At 47.1% G+C, this 16,827-nt stretch overlaps 1 protein-coding gene across 2 annotated transcripts in view; it reads left to right on the forward strand.

The window, feature by feature from the left end:
• Positions 1-16,827, forward strand: part of ARMH3 (armadillo like helical domain containing 3) — a 624,464-nt gene that overhangs the window by 427,776 nt on the left and 179,861 nt on the right. For both annotated transcript variants that reach the window (XM_086922652.1, XM_086922653.1), the window contains one exon: positions 9-69. In XM_086922652.1, the coding sequence (XP_086778778.1) occupies positions 9-69 (61 nt within the window). The remainder of the gene's footprint in view (positions 1-8; positions 70-16,827) is intronic.

A 16,827-nucleotide genomic window follows, 5' to 3' on the forward strand; every position in this document is an offset into this window, starting at 1 on the left:
CTTGTTAGATCTGATGGTGGAATTCATTGTAACACACATGATGAAAGAGTTCCCTATGGACCTATACATGTAAGTGCAATAATCTTGTGACCAGAAGAAAAGCATAAAATGTTTTACAATATGTGAAAATTAACACATTTCATTATTATAAAGAGTATGGCACATAGAGTACTATTTATGTGATTGTTGCTTCCTATAATGTGATAAAATCAGGTGTTGAATATTGTGTGAATCATTGTAATGTAACGTTTCTAAAATAAACCAGAGCTTGTACAAAATATAATAGACCTATAATCATCAAGAAATTGGATCCAGAGCTAAAATGGAGTAGATAAGGACACGTAAAGGATGCTTATTTTAACTAGTACTTTTCACATTATTGTAAATAATTACATTTGTAAATCAATTATTAACAAGTTCACAGATTGATCCCTTTGATATGCAGAGCCCTAATTAATGATGATAATATTTACTTTTATAAATTAAAGGTTGAATACTGAGTTGTGTAATGTATGGGACTCAGATGTACAACCAGACTTTCTCTCACATATCATTGGTGTTAGTAAAGTATTGAGATTAGTATAATCACCCTTGCTCTCTCTCATTTTCACTTCAATTCAAATTCCCCATGATTTTAAAGCTCATATCACACTACTCGAACGTACCGCTATTTTTAATCATTATCCAAGAATAGGAATTAAATAGAGCAAACAGAAATATGTTATTGCACAGTCTACCAGAAAGCCCTCTGAATGTTAAAAAAAAAAGAAGAAACAAACCTCATCAAACCGGTTTCAGACTTTTTTCTCAAGAGTCCAGTTCCTCAGATGACCTGAACATGGAACATGCACCGCAACAGATACTGGTGGAAATTAAATGAAAAACCAGCAAACAAGGGCAAAGTGACAATGGAGTAGTAGGGCATATGTTAACATCCAAAAACTTGTTGCCAGAAAAGTCAGGAAAACTTGCCTGCAGGCCATCTGCCAAAAGACCCATTGCTGCACACAAGCATATATTTGAGACAATTCATAGTATTTGGAAACTGAAATCAATGTTAAGCTCCTAACATTTTTTTCATTCTTTATTTATTGTTTTTGTTGTCCAACATACACGAGAGAGTAGAATACAGTTGGTTACAGTTAAATCAAGTATTTTCACAGACATTAATTTTCTGTAGCATTGATCAGAAAGATGTACACGTGGTGTATAGTGGACTGAAATAACAGTAGAGGTCATATATCTCCGCACATTTTTAAAAATGTATTTTATTGCAATTTGTTCACAATATATTGTTGATCAGATAGTACATTTCTTTGACTGCATCAAGTTTACAAGTGAACAAACCCTTTCTTCAATTCCCCAAAAAGAAGAAAGTATTGTCAGCCTCCCAGTTGGTCATATAACCCCATGGGTTTACAGGTTCGACACTTATGCCTTGGAATGATGGTACAACATCAGTTACTTCTCCCCCTGTGTAAGAGGTCTAAATGCTGCCTCTTTGATGCACGGTCGGAGCACCCAGTAGCGGATTTGTTGGTACTAGAAGCTTTTATTCTTAAAGTCCATGTGTGCATTTGCAATCCACAAATGAGCTGATTTGTTCCCCTTTGAACATGTCTTTGAGCATACAACAATCCGCTTCCCACCTTTTCAGGAACCCTGTGTAACGCTTACCTGGGATGAAGTCAGATTTTATCAAGAATGGGTGTCAAAGGGGAGGATAATGAGGTTATTCGTTATTCCTCCAGTTCTAACCAGTGTATCCCAGATATCCAGGATACTATGTGTCATCTGACCACAATAGACATTCTGTGCTCTGGATCTCCTAGGCACCCAAATTAGGTCCCACCTCTACGTACTCCCCCTCCCCGCCTTACACATGTGGACCCAATACTTCTCTATTTTTCTCTTTGACCCTTCCACAATTATTTCCAGTGGGCGGCTTTATAGTAGTAAAACAATATAGGTAGATCCCAGGCCCACTTTTTCGATGGGGGCTTTCAAGACATCAGAGGAAGCTTTAGGTCTTTTCACTCTTTGCACAAAAAAGGGCATCTTGCATGTCTGAGTGAGTCCCTCCCAAATGTATTGGTAATGCCTGAAAGTCATATAGATATCTAGGTATAACGTTCCTCTTGACAATTGTAATGCTAGCGAGCCAGAAGACATACAGGTGTTGCCATGCTTTTTTGATTATTCTTGATTTCTTTCCAGAATTGAAGTTTATTTTTTACATGTAGTCCTGCCAAAGAGGGTGCTAGATTAACTCCCAGATACCCAGATTTGTGATCGTGAATGGTTCCTCTTGTTCTGGTTTCCGAGGGTCTAATTCGTCTAGTCCCAAGGACAAACATTTGGTTTTACCTGCATACATTTTGTAGCCATAGTTCCCCAAGATTGTCATTAGGTCTAGGAAAGAAGTGTCCGGGACAGATGGCAATGACAGAATGTCCTCAGCAAAAGAAAATATTGTGGTCAATTCCCCCAAAGTAGCCACTCTTCTTGCCAGTGCCATTTGCTCTATAACCATGATATGTAATAGGGGTGACAAGGAGAATCCTTGCATAGTCGCCCCTAGTAGGTTTGTGAGTGCTGACCTAACCCCATCTACCAACATGTGGCCTTCGGGTCCGAGTAGCTAGCCAATACCATGTCTATAGAATGGTCTCCCAGGCTGAATCTTGTGAGGACCTCTCTCTTAAATGTCCAGTCCAGCCTGTTGCAGGCTGTTTCTGCATATACTAACATACCTTTTAACTTCTTTTGTGAGCCTTTTTGACAAGTGGAGCTATCCTTTGAACATTGTCAAGTGCCTGTCTTCCCTTGACGACTTGTATTGATCCTTATATGCTAGATCTTGAAGAAGAAAAGCAAGCCTTGCAGCTAGTACCTTCATTTATATTATAACATCTACATTTAACAGTGTTATTGGTCTGTATACTTGAACTCAATTCATACAACTCCTTCGGAAACATTTGGAGGCATATGGGAATAGCATGTTTTCCTCAGCCAGTCTTGCCATTCCCTCTGTCAATGCTAGCTGTCTCCTTGGACGATACTGACGTGCATTGTGACATATGGTCAGTGAGATATTTCCAGCAGTCCCTGATAAATTCCGCTTCAACCTAGCACAAATCATTTGGGATTAACAGGGCTAGGCAAAGTATGGCATCCGTACAGCACTGCACACTATTGACTGTTTAAGCAGGGTGGTCGGTACCAGCGTAGTGCTTTGGCGCCACAAAGGGATGAGATCAACAGGTTTTTTGGGTGGCATTCAGTCATCAATAATGGCTACCCCATTAGACGGCACCCGTCTATTTGAAAAGAAAGAAGACCTAGCACTCGGGTGCTTTAAAGAAAAGAGGGATGCAGCACACCCCCTTGGCCTTTCTCTGCCAGTACGGTAGTATCCCTAACAATACCACCCATTTCAAGGCTCCGGAAGTGGTGTCGCTTACAGACCACGTTAAGGCACATAACCTCAGTGGTAGGCACCCCAGTCCTTTCGAGGTCTGGATTGGTGATCCAGCTTTTGCACGTTCAGGCCAGCATGTACAACGTACTGCCTAGTCCTCTGCTCCTCACGCTTCAGCTTCCAAGATGTTTCAGTTTGCCCTTAGCATCACATGACCACCCTGTAGAAGGTGGGAGAAGTTAGTTTAAGGGGCGGAAGAGCATTACATCCAACCAGTGTGTCCTTGTACTAGTCCAACAGGGTTATACTCTGCCATTCCTGTCTGACCTGCTGCATCTTCGCCTACATCAGAGCAGCTTTCAAGGGACCATTTGTCCATCCTGTAACAGGAATCCAGGCTTTCTTTCACAAAGGAGCCATAGAGAGGGTTTAGGCATAGGAAATAAGGACTGAATGTTATTCCCGCTATTTCCTGGTGCTGAAGAAGGGCAAAGGCCTATGTCCTATTTTAGATCATCACCCTCTCAACTTAATCCTGAAAAAGGGAAAATTCAAGATGTTCATGCTGGTCTCGCTTATCTGTCCTGGTCCCTGGATCCTGGATGGTAGCACTAGATCTACATGTTGCTTACTTTCTCATTCCCACCCTGCAGTCTCACTGTTGTTATCTACGGGACAGCTGGAAAATGAGCATTTTCAGTTTTCCATGCTCCCTTTTGGCTTTGCCAATGCCCCTCAGGTGTTCACAAAAGTGGTGATGGTATGTTGTTGAGGGTGTATAATGCTGTTTGCTTCTCTTTCCAAATACTAAACAAAGAGATATTTAAAATAAAGTGGTGATGGTGGTTGCAGCACATCTTCGTAGGTTGGCATACCAGTCTTCCCCTACCTCGACTGTCTGTTGAAGGTGGGCTCATCACATTTGGTCATAGACTCCCTCCAGCTGAAGGTGAACTTCCTAACATCTTTGGGGTTCTCGATCAACATGCCAAAGTCAAACCTGACTCCTCTGCAGAGGATCCTGTTCATGGGAGCCATTTTAGATACGGTGCAGTTTCAAGCCTTTGAGGTGGGTCAACGAGTCCAGGACATTGGGGCTATCATCCGAAGGTTTCAATCTCAATCCAGATCTCCAGGAGAGTGGCTCTGAGACTTCCTGACCTCTCGGCCTCCTACATCCTGCTTCTTGACTATGACAGATCACACTGCAGACCCTGCATGTGTGATCCCAAGTCTTAGTGTGCTCAGTACCAAGGGAACCTGTCAGATTCCACCCTCTCCCTACCACACCCAGTGGTGATAGTGGTGATGAATGTATCTCTGATGGGTTGTGGACGTCACCTGGAAGAGGTGGAGATCAGAGGACTCTGGCCTGTGGTGAAGACCCAGCTCACATCAACTTGTTGGAGTTGCACTCGGTTCTCTTGGTGTTGAAAGCCTTCCTTCGGCCTTTCAAAAGGAGTCTGGTACAGGGTCTCTCGAACAATATCATGTGGCATTGCAACATGCATGGCAAGGTAGGGTCCTGTAAAAGAATTTGGTTGTAATTCACTTTGATATTCAAAATTCAAACAGTATATTTAATGTTTAACATATTAAATTAAACTTTGCATGCAACGTTGTAAGGGGGTCTGCCCTGACCCTGAAGAAAATTATACAAACATAACTAGAACGAATGTTCTAGGACCAGCGTGCAGTGCTATGCCCTAAGGCTTCCCGTATTCAAAGGTAATCAGTCTTTAAATCAAAGGCCAAACAACAATAAACAGGTGGTGTTCCAATGAAGTAGTAATTTTAATCCAATTGACTGTAGTACTCAAAAGTAAATCACAAATGTTGACATCACACTTGTGACTGTAGTTGAGATGGCATGTATTTTTTCTCTATACATTAAATCCACAATAGCCATAAAAACCCAATGCCTTTCGGGTGTAATATCCTTCATCCAAGTGGCACCAGAATGTGCCAGGAGTATGGGGTACCCAAAACCTATGAGTATGAGCATGTCCGATAATCAGGCTACTACTTTGAGAGGGTTTTCTGTAGCAGCAGCTGGACAGGATCTTGTACCCAGGCCTACGCAATCTACATCTTCATGTGTGGAGAGTGAGTGGCGGCAGTTGACTACATTCACCTTCCTTCCAAAGTTGTGAATGTTATTTTGTCAGCCGGGTTCCTACCAACAAAGTCTGTCTATACCAAGCACTGTCATAGGTTTATGACTTGGTGTGGTTCCTGCAATATGGACCCATTACAGGCAAAGCTTTTGGATATCTTATGTGCGAGGCATGTGGGCTGCTGAATTCATATCTGTGCATAGATCGCCGCCTAGTGTTGGGTCCGGATGATTGCACATTGTTGTCCTGGAAGAGTCTTCGAAGTATCACGAGATAAGTGGCTCCTCCCCTGGACTACAGTGCGCATGGGCATCCTCTCCATCCTCAGATTGTTTTTTTCCGCCATTGGGTTCGGATGTACTTTTTCGACTCTAGTTCGGAAACTTTGTATTGATGTTATATATATAGGTCTTCTATAGCGCGAGGCTACTCCGAAGAGTGTCCCGGCGCTTTGTACTATATGACCTAAGAAAGAAACAGACAAACATAAGAAAAAAAGAAACAGGGAGAATAAAAGCAAGCAGGCACAGTACTGAAAAGGGTAGGAAGTCTCTAACAGGTAAAGAGCCAAGTCTTTAAACCCTTCCTAAACGCGAGTAAATTAGGCGTGGAACGCAGGGTCAGAGGAAGGGAATTCCACATCTGAGGAGCCAGCAGCCAAAATGATCGTCCTCCAGTGCGAGCTTTTTTTACTCGGGGGACTACCGCCAGAAATAGGGACTCCGATCTCAAGGATCGTGCCGGATGGTAAAAAGCCAGCCTCCTTTGCAAGTATTGAGCTCCCATGGCATGCAGAGCTTTATGGGCCAGCGTCATAGCCTTGAATATTATCTGTTTCCGAATGGGGAGCCAATGTAAAGCTTGCAATAGGCTGGAGGCGCTGGCTCGCCTATGAAGGCCAAAAATGGCTCGAGCGGCAGCATTCTGGGTCACCTGTAGACTTTGTACAAGGTACTCCGGAAGGCCAAGGTATAAGATGTTAGCATAATCCAATCTGGATCCAATGAGGGCCTGAACAGTTGTTCTCCTATGTTCCTCCGAAAGTAACAGGAAGAACTTCCGGAGCATCCTAAGAATGCCAAAACAAGTCCCTGTAAGAGTCATTACCTGGGATTTGAGCGTCAGTCCATTGTCGATTTTAATTCCCAGGTTCTTGGCTGACTGGGATGAATGAGCTGGCGGGAACATGTCAGCAGGCCACCACCCATGCCAATCCGGATCAGATGAGCATCCGAAAAAAAGTATCTCAGATTTGTCTGAGTTGCACTTGAGGCTGTTCAGCTGGAACCAATTAAAAACAGCTTCAAGGCACTCACGGATACCTTCACCATCGAATTCTTCACCCTTCCGGCAGGAAAAGAGAAGCTGGGTGTCAATTGACTCTTTCCTAAGGCCAAAAGGCTTTCGAAGCGTCGGTATTGTCTCTTTCGGTACCTGTTTCTTTTCCAGTTCTTCGAACCGGACGTCGGAAGCTGCTTCTCGCTTTCGACACCAAAGGCCCAGACTACGACGACGATGGATCGGAGCCCGTTTAAACGATGCCCCGTCTGTAATTCAAAATACCCCCACATTGATGTGCACCTAGTGTGCAATAAATATTTGTCCCCCGAGCACAACGAGGCCAGCTGTATGGCCTGCTCGAAGTTCCGCTCCAAGAAGACGCTTAAACTTCGACGCGCAGCAAGACAGTCAGCGCAAAAGTCGGCGCCGAGCCGTTCGACATCTTTGAGGCCGGTGACGAAGAAGAAGAAGAAGAAGAAGAAGAAGAAGAAGAGGTTCCTGAAGAGCAGTCGGAACCAGCGTCGGAGCATGACTCCAACTTCGAGGTGGACGAGCAAGTTGAAGAGTACGTCCACGAAGAAGATGTAGTCGCGGTAGGGGACGACGAAGGGGCCATCGGAGCTGTCGATGACGACTCCAGTGATGAGCCAGGCCCAACCGCAGTAGCGGGGCCTATAACTGACATTACGCTCCCTAAGGCTCAGGTCGAGGCATCGCCGAGAGGCCTTAGCCAAGATCTTCCTTTACATTCTATAGCCCCGCGTCCAAGCCAGGCTAACAATACATCGAAGGAGCCATCGGTCGATTCTTCTAAATCGAAACCGAAACCAACAGAGCCAAAATCGAAACCGAAACTGCTTAAAATGGTGGTCGGTTCGACGTCGATGCCAGTCAAATCAAAGACTATCGACGACCCTTCGGCGTCGAAAGGGGCCGTCGCCTCGAAGACTGGAGCGTCTAAGCAGAGCTCGACCGTCAAACACGTCACCTCGACACAGTCGACGTCGACGCTCAAACATGGCGACAAGGCCAAAGGCCTCCAGACCAAGAAGGCCGTCGAGCCGAAGATTTCAGCGCTCAAGCCACTGCTGAGCAAACACCTCGAGTTGGAAACCAAAGCCGACCCGAAACAGCAAGTGTTGTCGACGCCTAAGGCCGGGCATGCTACATACCGGGAGCTCGAGTCGACGCAATCAAGCAAGCGTTCTACTCAGGCGCCGAAGCAACTCGAATCGACCACTACTACGAGCACCCAAAAAGTCGGCCACCCTCCGATTAAGTTCGGTCTTCCGCCAACGGCTCGAGCAAAGCATCTCGAACACCACGGAGGCACCGACCCTTCAAAAACGTTGTTGGCGCCTTCGAAGCCCACCCCTGAAGGGGTTGTGTTCCACGAACCCTCGTACGACAACCAGTCGAAACTCTTCATCGACTCGGAATCGGGCAGGCTAACCATCCACAAGCGGAAGATCGCACCTGAACATCCCTTGGAGGGTTACAAAATTCCTCTTAAATGGAAGAAAGACTCGGCCACCTCACCAGTTCTCTTTGAACGCGTTCAGGACTATCCACAACAAATGGCATATTCTCCAGCACGAGGAGGACATGGGTGAAGACTATGGTCAAGCGGCCTTCACTTATCACGCTGACACTGATCAGGACGAACCACAACAGTGGTCTGAGGCTGTAGATCAAACTGTAGACCCTGATGATCCACAAGCTGCACCGGGCTCTCAGTCCTACAGCGTCAAAACATTGCCAACTGAGGACACGGCGGCTTTTAACGCTATGATAGAGAGGGCAGCCCTCAACCATGACGTGGAAATGCACGCAGAACCTGTGGAAGAAGATTTCTTGTTTGACACTTTCTCCACCTCTGAAAGATCCACTAAGACTTTGCCTATGCTTAAAGGGGTCCTCAAGCATGCTGCGGACATTTTCAAAGAACCCACGAAGGCAAGGGTTATCAACCCACGGATTGAAAAAAAATATAGGCCTGCTCCAGTGGACCCCACCTACATCAAAGGCCAGCTCCCATTGGACTCCCTTGTAGTGGCCAATGCCCGCAAAAGGGCAAACTCGCAAACTAGTGGTGACGCTCCTCCTCCGGACAAAGAATCAAAGATTCTGGAGGCGTCAGGAAAGCGAATGGCAGCACAGGCTGCTAATATTTGGAGGATTTCAAATACACAGGCCCTGTTGGCTAGATATGACAGGGCTCACTACGACACACTAGAACAGTTGTTGCAACACCTGCCTGATGTTTACAAGGAGGGAGCAGAAATGATTATACAGGAAGGGAAGTTGATTTCTAATGCATCCATCTAGTGCGCACTGGATGCAGCAGACACGGCAGCTAGGGCCATCAAGACTAGTGTAATGCTAAGACGTCACGCATGGCTCCGCATCTCTAGATTCAAACCCGAGATTCAAACAACTCTGCTCAACCAGCCGGTTAACCCAGATTTCCTTTTTGGTCCCGAGGTAGACACAACACTCGAAAAAATAGAAAAGGACACTGAGACAGCGAAATCCATGGGGGCTCTGCAATCTCAGCAGTTTTGTGGCAGTTCCTTTCGTCGCTCCGGTAATAGGGGAGCCACTAGAGGACAGGCTTTACAGCAGGCCCAGTACACCAAAGGGAGCACGCGATCCACCTTCACAAAGAATACCAGGGGTGGATACCGTGGGAACAGCGCCAAAGGCAGAGAACGTGGCAATAACAACGCCAGATCCTCCGCTCCCAACAAACAGTAACGCCTTGTCACTGCCCTCGACCATCTAACACCTGTCGGGGGAAGACTCCAGCAGTTCCTGCCAGTATGGGAAGGCATTACCACGGACAGGTGGGTGAGACAACTTATCCGATACGGCTATTGTCTAGAACTAACCTCCACCCCCCCCAACATACCCCCAAGGCACCGTCCTATGTCCGCAGAGCACATGCACTTGTTGCAGCAAGAAGTACTCTCCATGCTGCAAAAAGGGGCAATAGAGCTCGTGCCTGCAGAAGAACGAGGTACAGGGGTGTACTCTCTGTACTTTTAATCCCAAAAAAGGACGGATCCCTGCGGCCCATTCTAGACCTCAAACCCCTCAACCAATACATACTTTCAGAACACTTTCATATGTTAACCTTACAGCAGGTCCTGCCGTTGCTCAGTCAGGGCGACTTCCTAGCAACCCTGGACCTCAAGGATGCATATTTCCACAGTCCCATTCACCCGAGTCACAAGAAATATCTCAGGTTCACCATCAACAATCAGCATTACCAATTCAAGGTCCTGCCTTTCGGGGTCACCAGAGTGTTCACCAAGTGCTTAGCGACTGTGGCTGCGCACCTTCGACGACAACATATTCACGTCTATCCCTACCTGGACGACTGGCTCGTTCAAGCCAAGTCAGCCCAGCAGTGTGCCAACCACATGTCGCGCACAATTCACCTCCTTCACAGTCTAGGGTTCTCACTCAACTACACAAAGTCACACCTGCAGCCCGCCCATGTGCAACAGTACCTAGGGGCAACATTGAACACTCTGACGGCAACAGCGCAGCCGAACTCTGCCAGGGTCAACAGCATGCAGCTGCTCATTCGGAAGTTCAAGCCTCAACAATCGCTCCCAGCGCAAGTGTTCATGCAGCTCATCGGTATGATGGCATCCTGCATATTCATAGTCCCGCACGCGAGACTGCACATGCGTCCCCTTCAAGAATGCCTAGCACGACAGTGGAACCAGGCTCATGGGCATCTAAAAGACCTAGTGTTGGTGACCGGTTGTGCTTACAACTCTCTGCATTGGTGGAATCCACAAAACCTTTGCAGGGGACGACCGTTCCAAGAGCCTGTCCCACAGATAGTGCTAATGACGGACGCATCTCTCCAGGGTTGGGGAGCGCATGTCCTCCATTACACGGTGCAGGTACTATGGACAACACAACAGCAAAAGATGCATATCAACCTGTTAGAGCTGATGGCAATCTTCATGGCACTGAAAGCAGTCAAGTTGCACCTGTGCAACAAGGTCGTGTTGATCCGGACGGACAACATGACTGCCATGTATTACATCCAGAAACAGGGAGGCACACACTCCCCGCAGCTATCTCACTTAGCCCAGAGCATGTGGAAGTGGGCCATTCAGAGGAACATCTTCCTCATGGCGGAGCATCTCCCGGGCGTAGACAACCAGATGGCGGACCTGCTCAGCAGGCACAGTCACCAGATGCACGAGTGGGAAATCCACCCCTCGGTACTCCAGCCATACTTCCAGTAGTGGGGTCATCCAGAGATCGACCTCTTTGCCACAAAAGAGAACGCAAAATGCCAAAGCTTCGCCGCCAGGTTCCCACACCCGCAGTCTCAGGGCAATGCGATATGGATGAACTGGTCAGGCAGATTTGCGTACGCTTTTCCCCCAGCCCCAGTCATACCGCTGGTGGCGCGCAAACTGCGGCAGCACTCCATGACGCTCATCCTGATTGCTCCAACGTGGGCACGGCAGGCTTGGTACACCACGTTCCTGAAACTTTCAGTGGTGCCTAACCAACGGCTGCGCCTCACTCCCAGCCTCCTCACTCAGAGCCATGGAGACATTCAGCACCCAGATCCGCAACAGTTGAGCCTAACTATTTGGCTCCTGAGGTCATAGAGTTTGGCTACCTCAACTTGCCCCCTGAGTGTATGAACATCATCAAAGAGGTAATCAAAGAGGTAAGGCGACCTACAACTAGGGCGTGCTATGCAGCCAAATGGAAACGTTTTGTCATATACTGTTCCAACAATGACATTAATCCGCTAGATGGGTCCACGCAGAACATCATATGTTACCTGCTGCATCTGTACCAATGCAATCTAGCGTATAGTTCCATCAGGATACATTTGGCTGCTATGGCCGCTTATCTTCAGAACAGACAGCACCTTTCACTTTTCAGAGTGCCTGCCATCAAAGCCTTTTTGGAAGGCCTTAAAAGAGTGATCCCTCCCAGACACCCTCCTTCGCCTGTCTGGAATCTGAATATCGTTCTCACCAGGCTCATGGGGCCCCCCTTTGAGCCTCTCCATTCTTGTGAGATACAGTTTCTTACATGGAAAGTAGCTTTTCTAATAGCCATCACATCGCTACGAAGAGTCAGTGAGCTTCAAGCCCTGACAATTCAAGAGCCCTACCTACAAATTCATGCTAATAGGGTAGTGCTGCGCACCAACCCCAAGTTCATGCCAAAGGTCATCTCGCAGTTCCACATTAATCAAAACATAGAACTGCCAGTTTTCTTTCCAAACCCAGATTCAGTGGCAGACAGAGCACTGCACACCTTAGATGTCAAAAGAGCTCTCCTGTATTAAATCGACAGGACAAAAGACTTTAGAAAGACTAAACAACTGTTTGTTGCCTTCTCTCCACAACACAAAGGCAACCGTATTTCCAAATCAGGTATAGCCAGATGGATTGTTAAATGCATACAAATCTGTTATCAAAAGGCTATACGCACTTTAACAGTTCCCCCAAGAGCGCATTCCACACGCAAGCTAGGGGCATCCATGGCTTTCCTAGGTAATATTCCTCTAGAGGATATATGTAGAGCAGCCACATGGACCACCATACATACATTTACCAAACACTACTGCGTAGATGTACACTCCAAGCAGCAAGCTGCTGTAGGACAGGCTGTTCTCAGAACTCTCTTTCAGACTGCTGCAGATGGCACGGGCCACCGCCGATAAGGAGGTAACTGCTAATTATTCTATGCACAGATATGAATTCAGCAGCCCACATGCCTCGAACGGAATATGCTACTTACCAGTATGCATCTGTTCTTGGCATGTAGGGCTGCTGACATTCATATCGCCCACCCTCCTCCCTGGTGCCTGTCGCAGCTGTAGCACTCAGAATAATTCTCAGGCATGGTCATCACTTACTGTATTACACTCCATCTTGGCCGCAATGGCGAAAAACAATCTGAGGATGGAGAGGATGCCCATGCGCACTGTAGTCCAGGGGAGGAGCCACCTATCTCGTGATACATCGAAGACTCTTCCAGGACAACAATGTGCAATCATCCGGACCCAACACTAGGCGGCGATCTATGCACAGATATGAATGTCAGCAGCCCTACATGCCAAGAACAGATGCATACTGGTAAGTAGCATATTCCTTTTGTGTTGTTTTTAGCCCGGCAAGGACTCGCATTGGGCACTGTTAAAGTTTATTTGTTAGCCCTTTTGGCCTTTTTGTGTTTACTGGACCAACTGTCTTTGTTTAAGTCACCTGTTGTGATGCTTTTTCTTAAAGGTTCAGTGCATATGTGTTCTCTTAAATCCATTGTGATGCCTCAGTGCGACCTTAATACGTTATTCAAATTTTTTACTTCTCACCCAATCCACAGCTGTCCTTTAACTCTCCTGACTCTCAAAACCGTGTTTTTATTGGGAAATATGTCCATAGCCCATTTTAACAAGGCTGTTGAGCATTTAGTACTGTTCCTCATATTGTTCAGCTCATGGTGGAGACTTTTTTCCAGTCTTCTCTCCATTCTAAGGCCTTGAGATGCTCTTTTGTCAGAACCATGTCAACCTTTCTTGCCGCCTTGTTGAGTCATGCTCTGAAAGAGTCCTTTGTCTCTCTGCATCCACTTTCTAGGGGTTGATCGAATAGTTGTTTCGTCTGAGACAATTTTCCCTCAAATTGCATGGCATTCAATATTGCAGATGGTCTGTTGGTTTTTGAACTTAGAGAGAGTCGACCCTCCAGATTCAGGAGTAGGCTTGTGCGGTGTCCAGGCATAGATTTCTCATTCTGCCTCTTATAGTAGAGTGTGGGGTGAAGTTGTGTTTAAGTTCCGTCTGGCGGTGATGGCTAAAGTAGTCCATTAGTTGCCTTGTCCTTTGGACTAATGGGATTTTGTAAATGGTTGCCGGGCTTCACATGGTGTTTTATTTAAACTATAGTGCTGCTAGCATCTCAGATGAGAACCACTGGGTGCCAGTCTGTTCTTGTAGAGTTTGCAGGCAGCTCATGTCCCTCTAGTTCATTAGGAGGAAGTGTGCCTAGCGATTTGGCCAAATCCAATATGGTGCTCCCATCCCCCAGGGAGCGATGTCTTGGCTATACATTCATACAGTCTCCAGAGCTCCTGCAGTTCTGCTTTTGTCTCCTTTCAGGAGGGGGTCAACATGGCAGGAGGCAGAGCAGGTGGAGACCACTTTCCTACCTCACTTCCTCTGCTTGGCTGCCTCCTCTGTGTTACCTCCCAATATCTATTGCTTCATGGCCTCTGCAGTCTTGGAGCCCTCATGGCCCAGAGCCCAGCTTCTTCTGGCTATAATGGTAAATTTAATCGGTTCATCAGAGAAAATGTACTTTGTATCTGCCGCTGTTTCAAGAAGTCTGCCATACTGTTGATATTGGATACTTCCAATCCCGATTGTTTGCTTTCAAGGTGATAAGCAATTGTGGGCTCGCTCCCTGAGCTCCTGCAAGCAGTGCATAATGTGGCTTGTTGGTGTACTGTTCAAGCATCCTAAAAGTCCCAAGCTCTGCAGCCAGTCTTTTGGGGATTCGCATTGGTGATGCTGAGGGATACAACAGAGGCAGTGTGGTGCAGACAATGGAGATCCCAACCCTGGTGTGATGCCAAAAGGTACACCTTTGTTCTAATGGATACTTCAGTCTGCAGATTCCTCACCTGTAAAACAACCCACGACATCAGACTGGACTTGGAAACTTCAAAGCAACAATGTCGACGGCTGAGGTTGCTGGACGCCGTCTGCGCCGGAAGTGATGTCAGGTGATGCCACCACGGCCATAAGTGCCTGCTCTGGAGTATCAACATCAGTTCCCTTTTCTCCTTGCATTTGACGCCAATTCAGAGCTCCTTCTCTCCGAGGAATTTCCTTTCACAAATGAGTAAATAACCACACAAAAAAACACCAAATATCTCACCCCTAACAAATCTGGTTTTAAACCCTGTAGGGATTGCGAGGGACAGATATCGATCACAGACCCCGACTCGGTTTGTGTGTGATGCCGGGGGCCACCTATGATTCAGAGACCTGCTCCTCGTGTCTCAACATGAATCCCAAGGCCATCAAGGGAGTGGGAGGTCAAGTTGTTCATGCCTATGATGAAGGACAACCACTGGCTTCTGAAGCGTTCTCAACTTCGTTCCCACTCTCTATCTTCCTCGTCCACCCAGCGGAGAAAGCACCATAAGAAGGCTAAGATGCACTCGATAGATAAGTGTCACAGATGCTCTCTGACTCCCACAGGACCTTCATCCTCTGAGCCAGTGCTGGTCGAGATAGCACTTGAGGATCCTCTGCACAGCTGCGCTCCTGTATTGAGAAAGGCTCTAGATAGACCTCCAATGTGCCCGGAGCCCTTGGCCTCGGCATCCTTGCCTGAGCCTCCCAGGCCACTATTCTCTGAGTTCCTGACCCCGGGTTCAGATCCAGCGCCGTTCCTCAGTGCCAATGTACAATAGCTATGTGAAGGCGTCAACACTATATGTAGCTCCTTCTGACCCTTCAGATCCACCATGGCTTTTGATGTTCTTACCCTTCCAGCCGACTCCATTCGGTGCCACACCTTTGGATCCAAGGCTGACTCTCTCCTATTTCAATCCAGTACTCCACTTCTTAGTCCAACTCCATAGCTGGGGCTGCCCTCTCCACCTGTACCACAACCGCTGCCACCTGCACATACAAATCCAGATATAGCTTCACTGGCAGCGCAGACCTACATTGATCCACCTTTCCATTCCTGCAGGGAGGCACAAAGATTGCTGGTAAAGGAAGTTTACAGATGCACCTCCACAAAATCTTTGGCACAGACCCTGTTGAGTTTATGCCCTGTGGTGAGCCATACCAGTACTCCCTCCAAGAATATCAGAGCCTGCCATCGGCAAGTTGCCTGGATAGTTCACAGGTTGGAATTTCCCGCTGGACCATCAACGCCATAGGTGGTGCCTCTGCACAGGATAATGCTGAAAGCTGCGGAAGCCTCGGATTAACAGCTGCGATCAGCAGAGAATAAGGCCAATATTTTACTGAGATCCTCTCGACTTTATCAGCCACTTCCAAATCTCTGCTGTCCTTCAATGAGGCCTTACTGGCACCTGACCTTGTGGCTTGGGAGAAACCATTTTCTACACCACCGGTAGAGAGACTTTTGGCCCACCTCTACCATTGAGCGCTGGGTGACAAACCATTTCTCTCCACAAACCCTTCACTGGAGACTCTGGTTATCCAAGCTTCATGTTCAGGCACGCAAAGGGGTGGCGCCTTCCCTTCTTTACCCTCAGACAGGGAGTATAAACACCCGGAGGCTTGGGGCAAGAAGGCTTTCCTGGCAGAGAGTATGACCCTAAAACAGTTAAACACCAACTGTATTTTCTCCTGTTATACCTATGCATTGTGGGACATGGCCCAAATAATGCTGCCACATATCCCTTCCGACATAAAGACTATTTTCCGGAGGTTAACGCAGAAGGTCAGATTGCTTCTTGGCATATTATCAAGTCAGGACTTCGTCACCTGCGCCGTGGGGGCCTCCAACTCCATTCTTCATCATGTTTGGCTCCGAATGTCCAACTTGTCATCAGACGTCCAATCAAACATTATGGACCTTTCCTATGATAGGGTACACCTCTTCGGTGGCAAAGCGGATTCTGCTCTTGAGAAGTTAAAAACTTTGAGAGCCATGGCATGATCACTAGTCCTCAAACTTCCACCACTATCCAAGGACTTCAGTCCTTTTGTCGCTTTTGTGGCTTTGCGCGAGGTTCTTCCTTCTGTCCCAGGTAATATCGGCTGCTCCAGCAACACCCTACCCACCTCATTTGCCAATACAGAGGCCACACCAGATGATGGGCCGTGGATCCATCCGACAACCCTCCTCCTTTTGCTCCTCCAAATCACCCCCAGGGAAGCATGCAAAGTTTTTTTCTTCGATCTCATACAGAACCATTGGGAGGGCGGTTGTCCATTTTGCTCTGGCCTAGAACATCTTTACT

Source organism: Lissotriton vulgaris, chromosome 5 (genome assembly GCF_964263255.1).
Source record: "Lissotriton vulgaris chromosome 5, aLisVul1.2, whole genome shotgun sequence".
Classification (NCBI taxonomy): Eukaryota; Metazoa; Chordata; class Amphibia; order Caudata; family Salamandridae; genus Lissotriton; species Lissotriton vulgaris.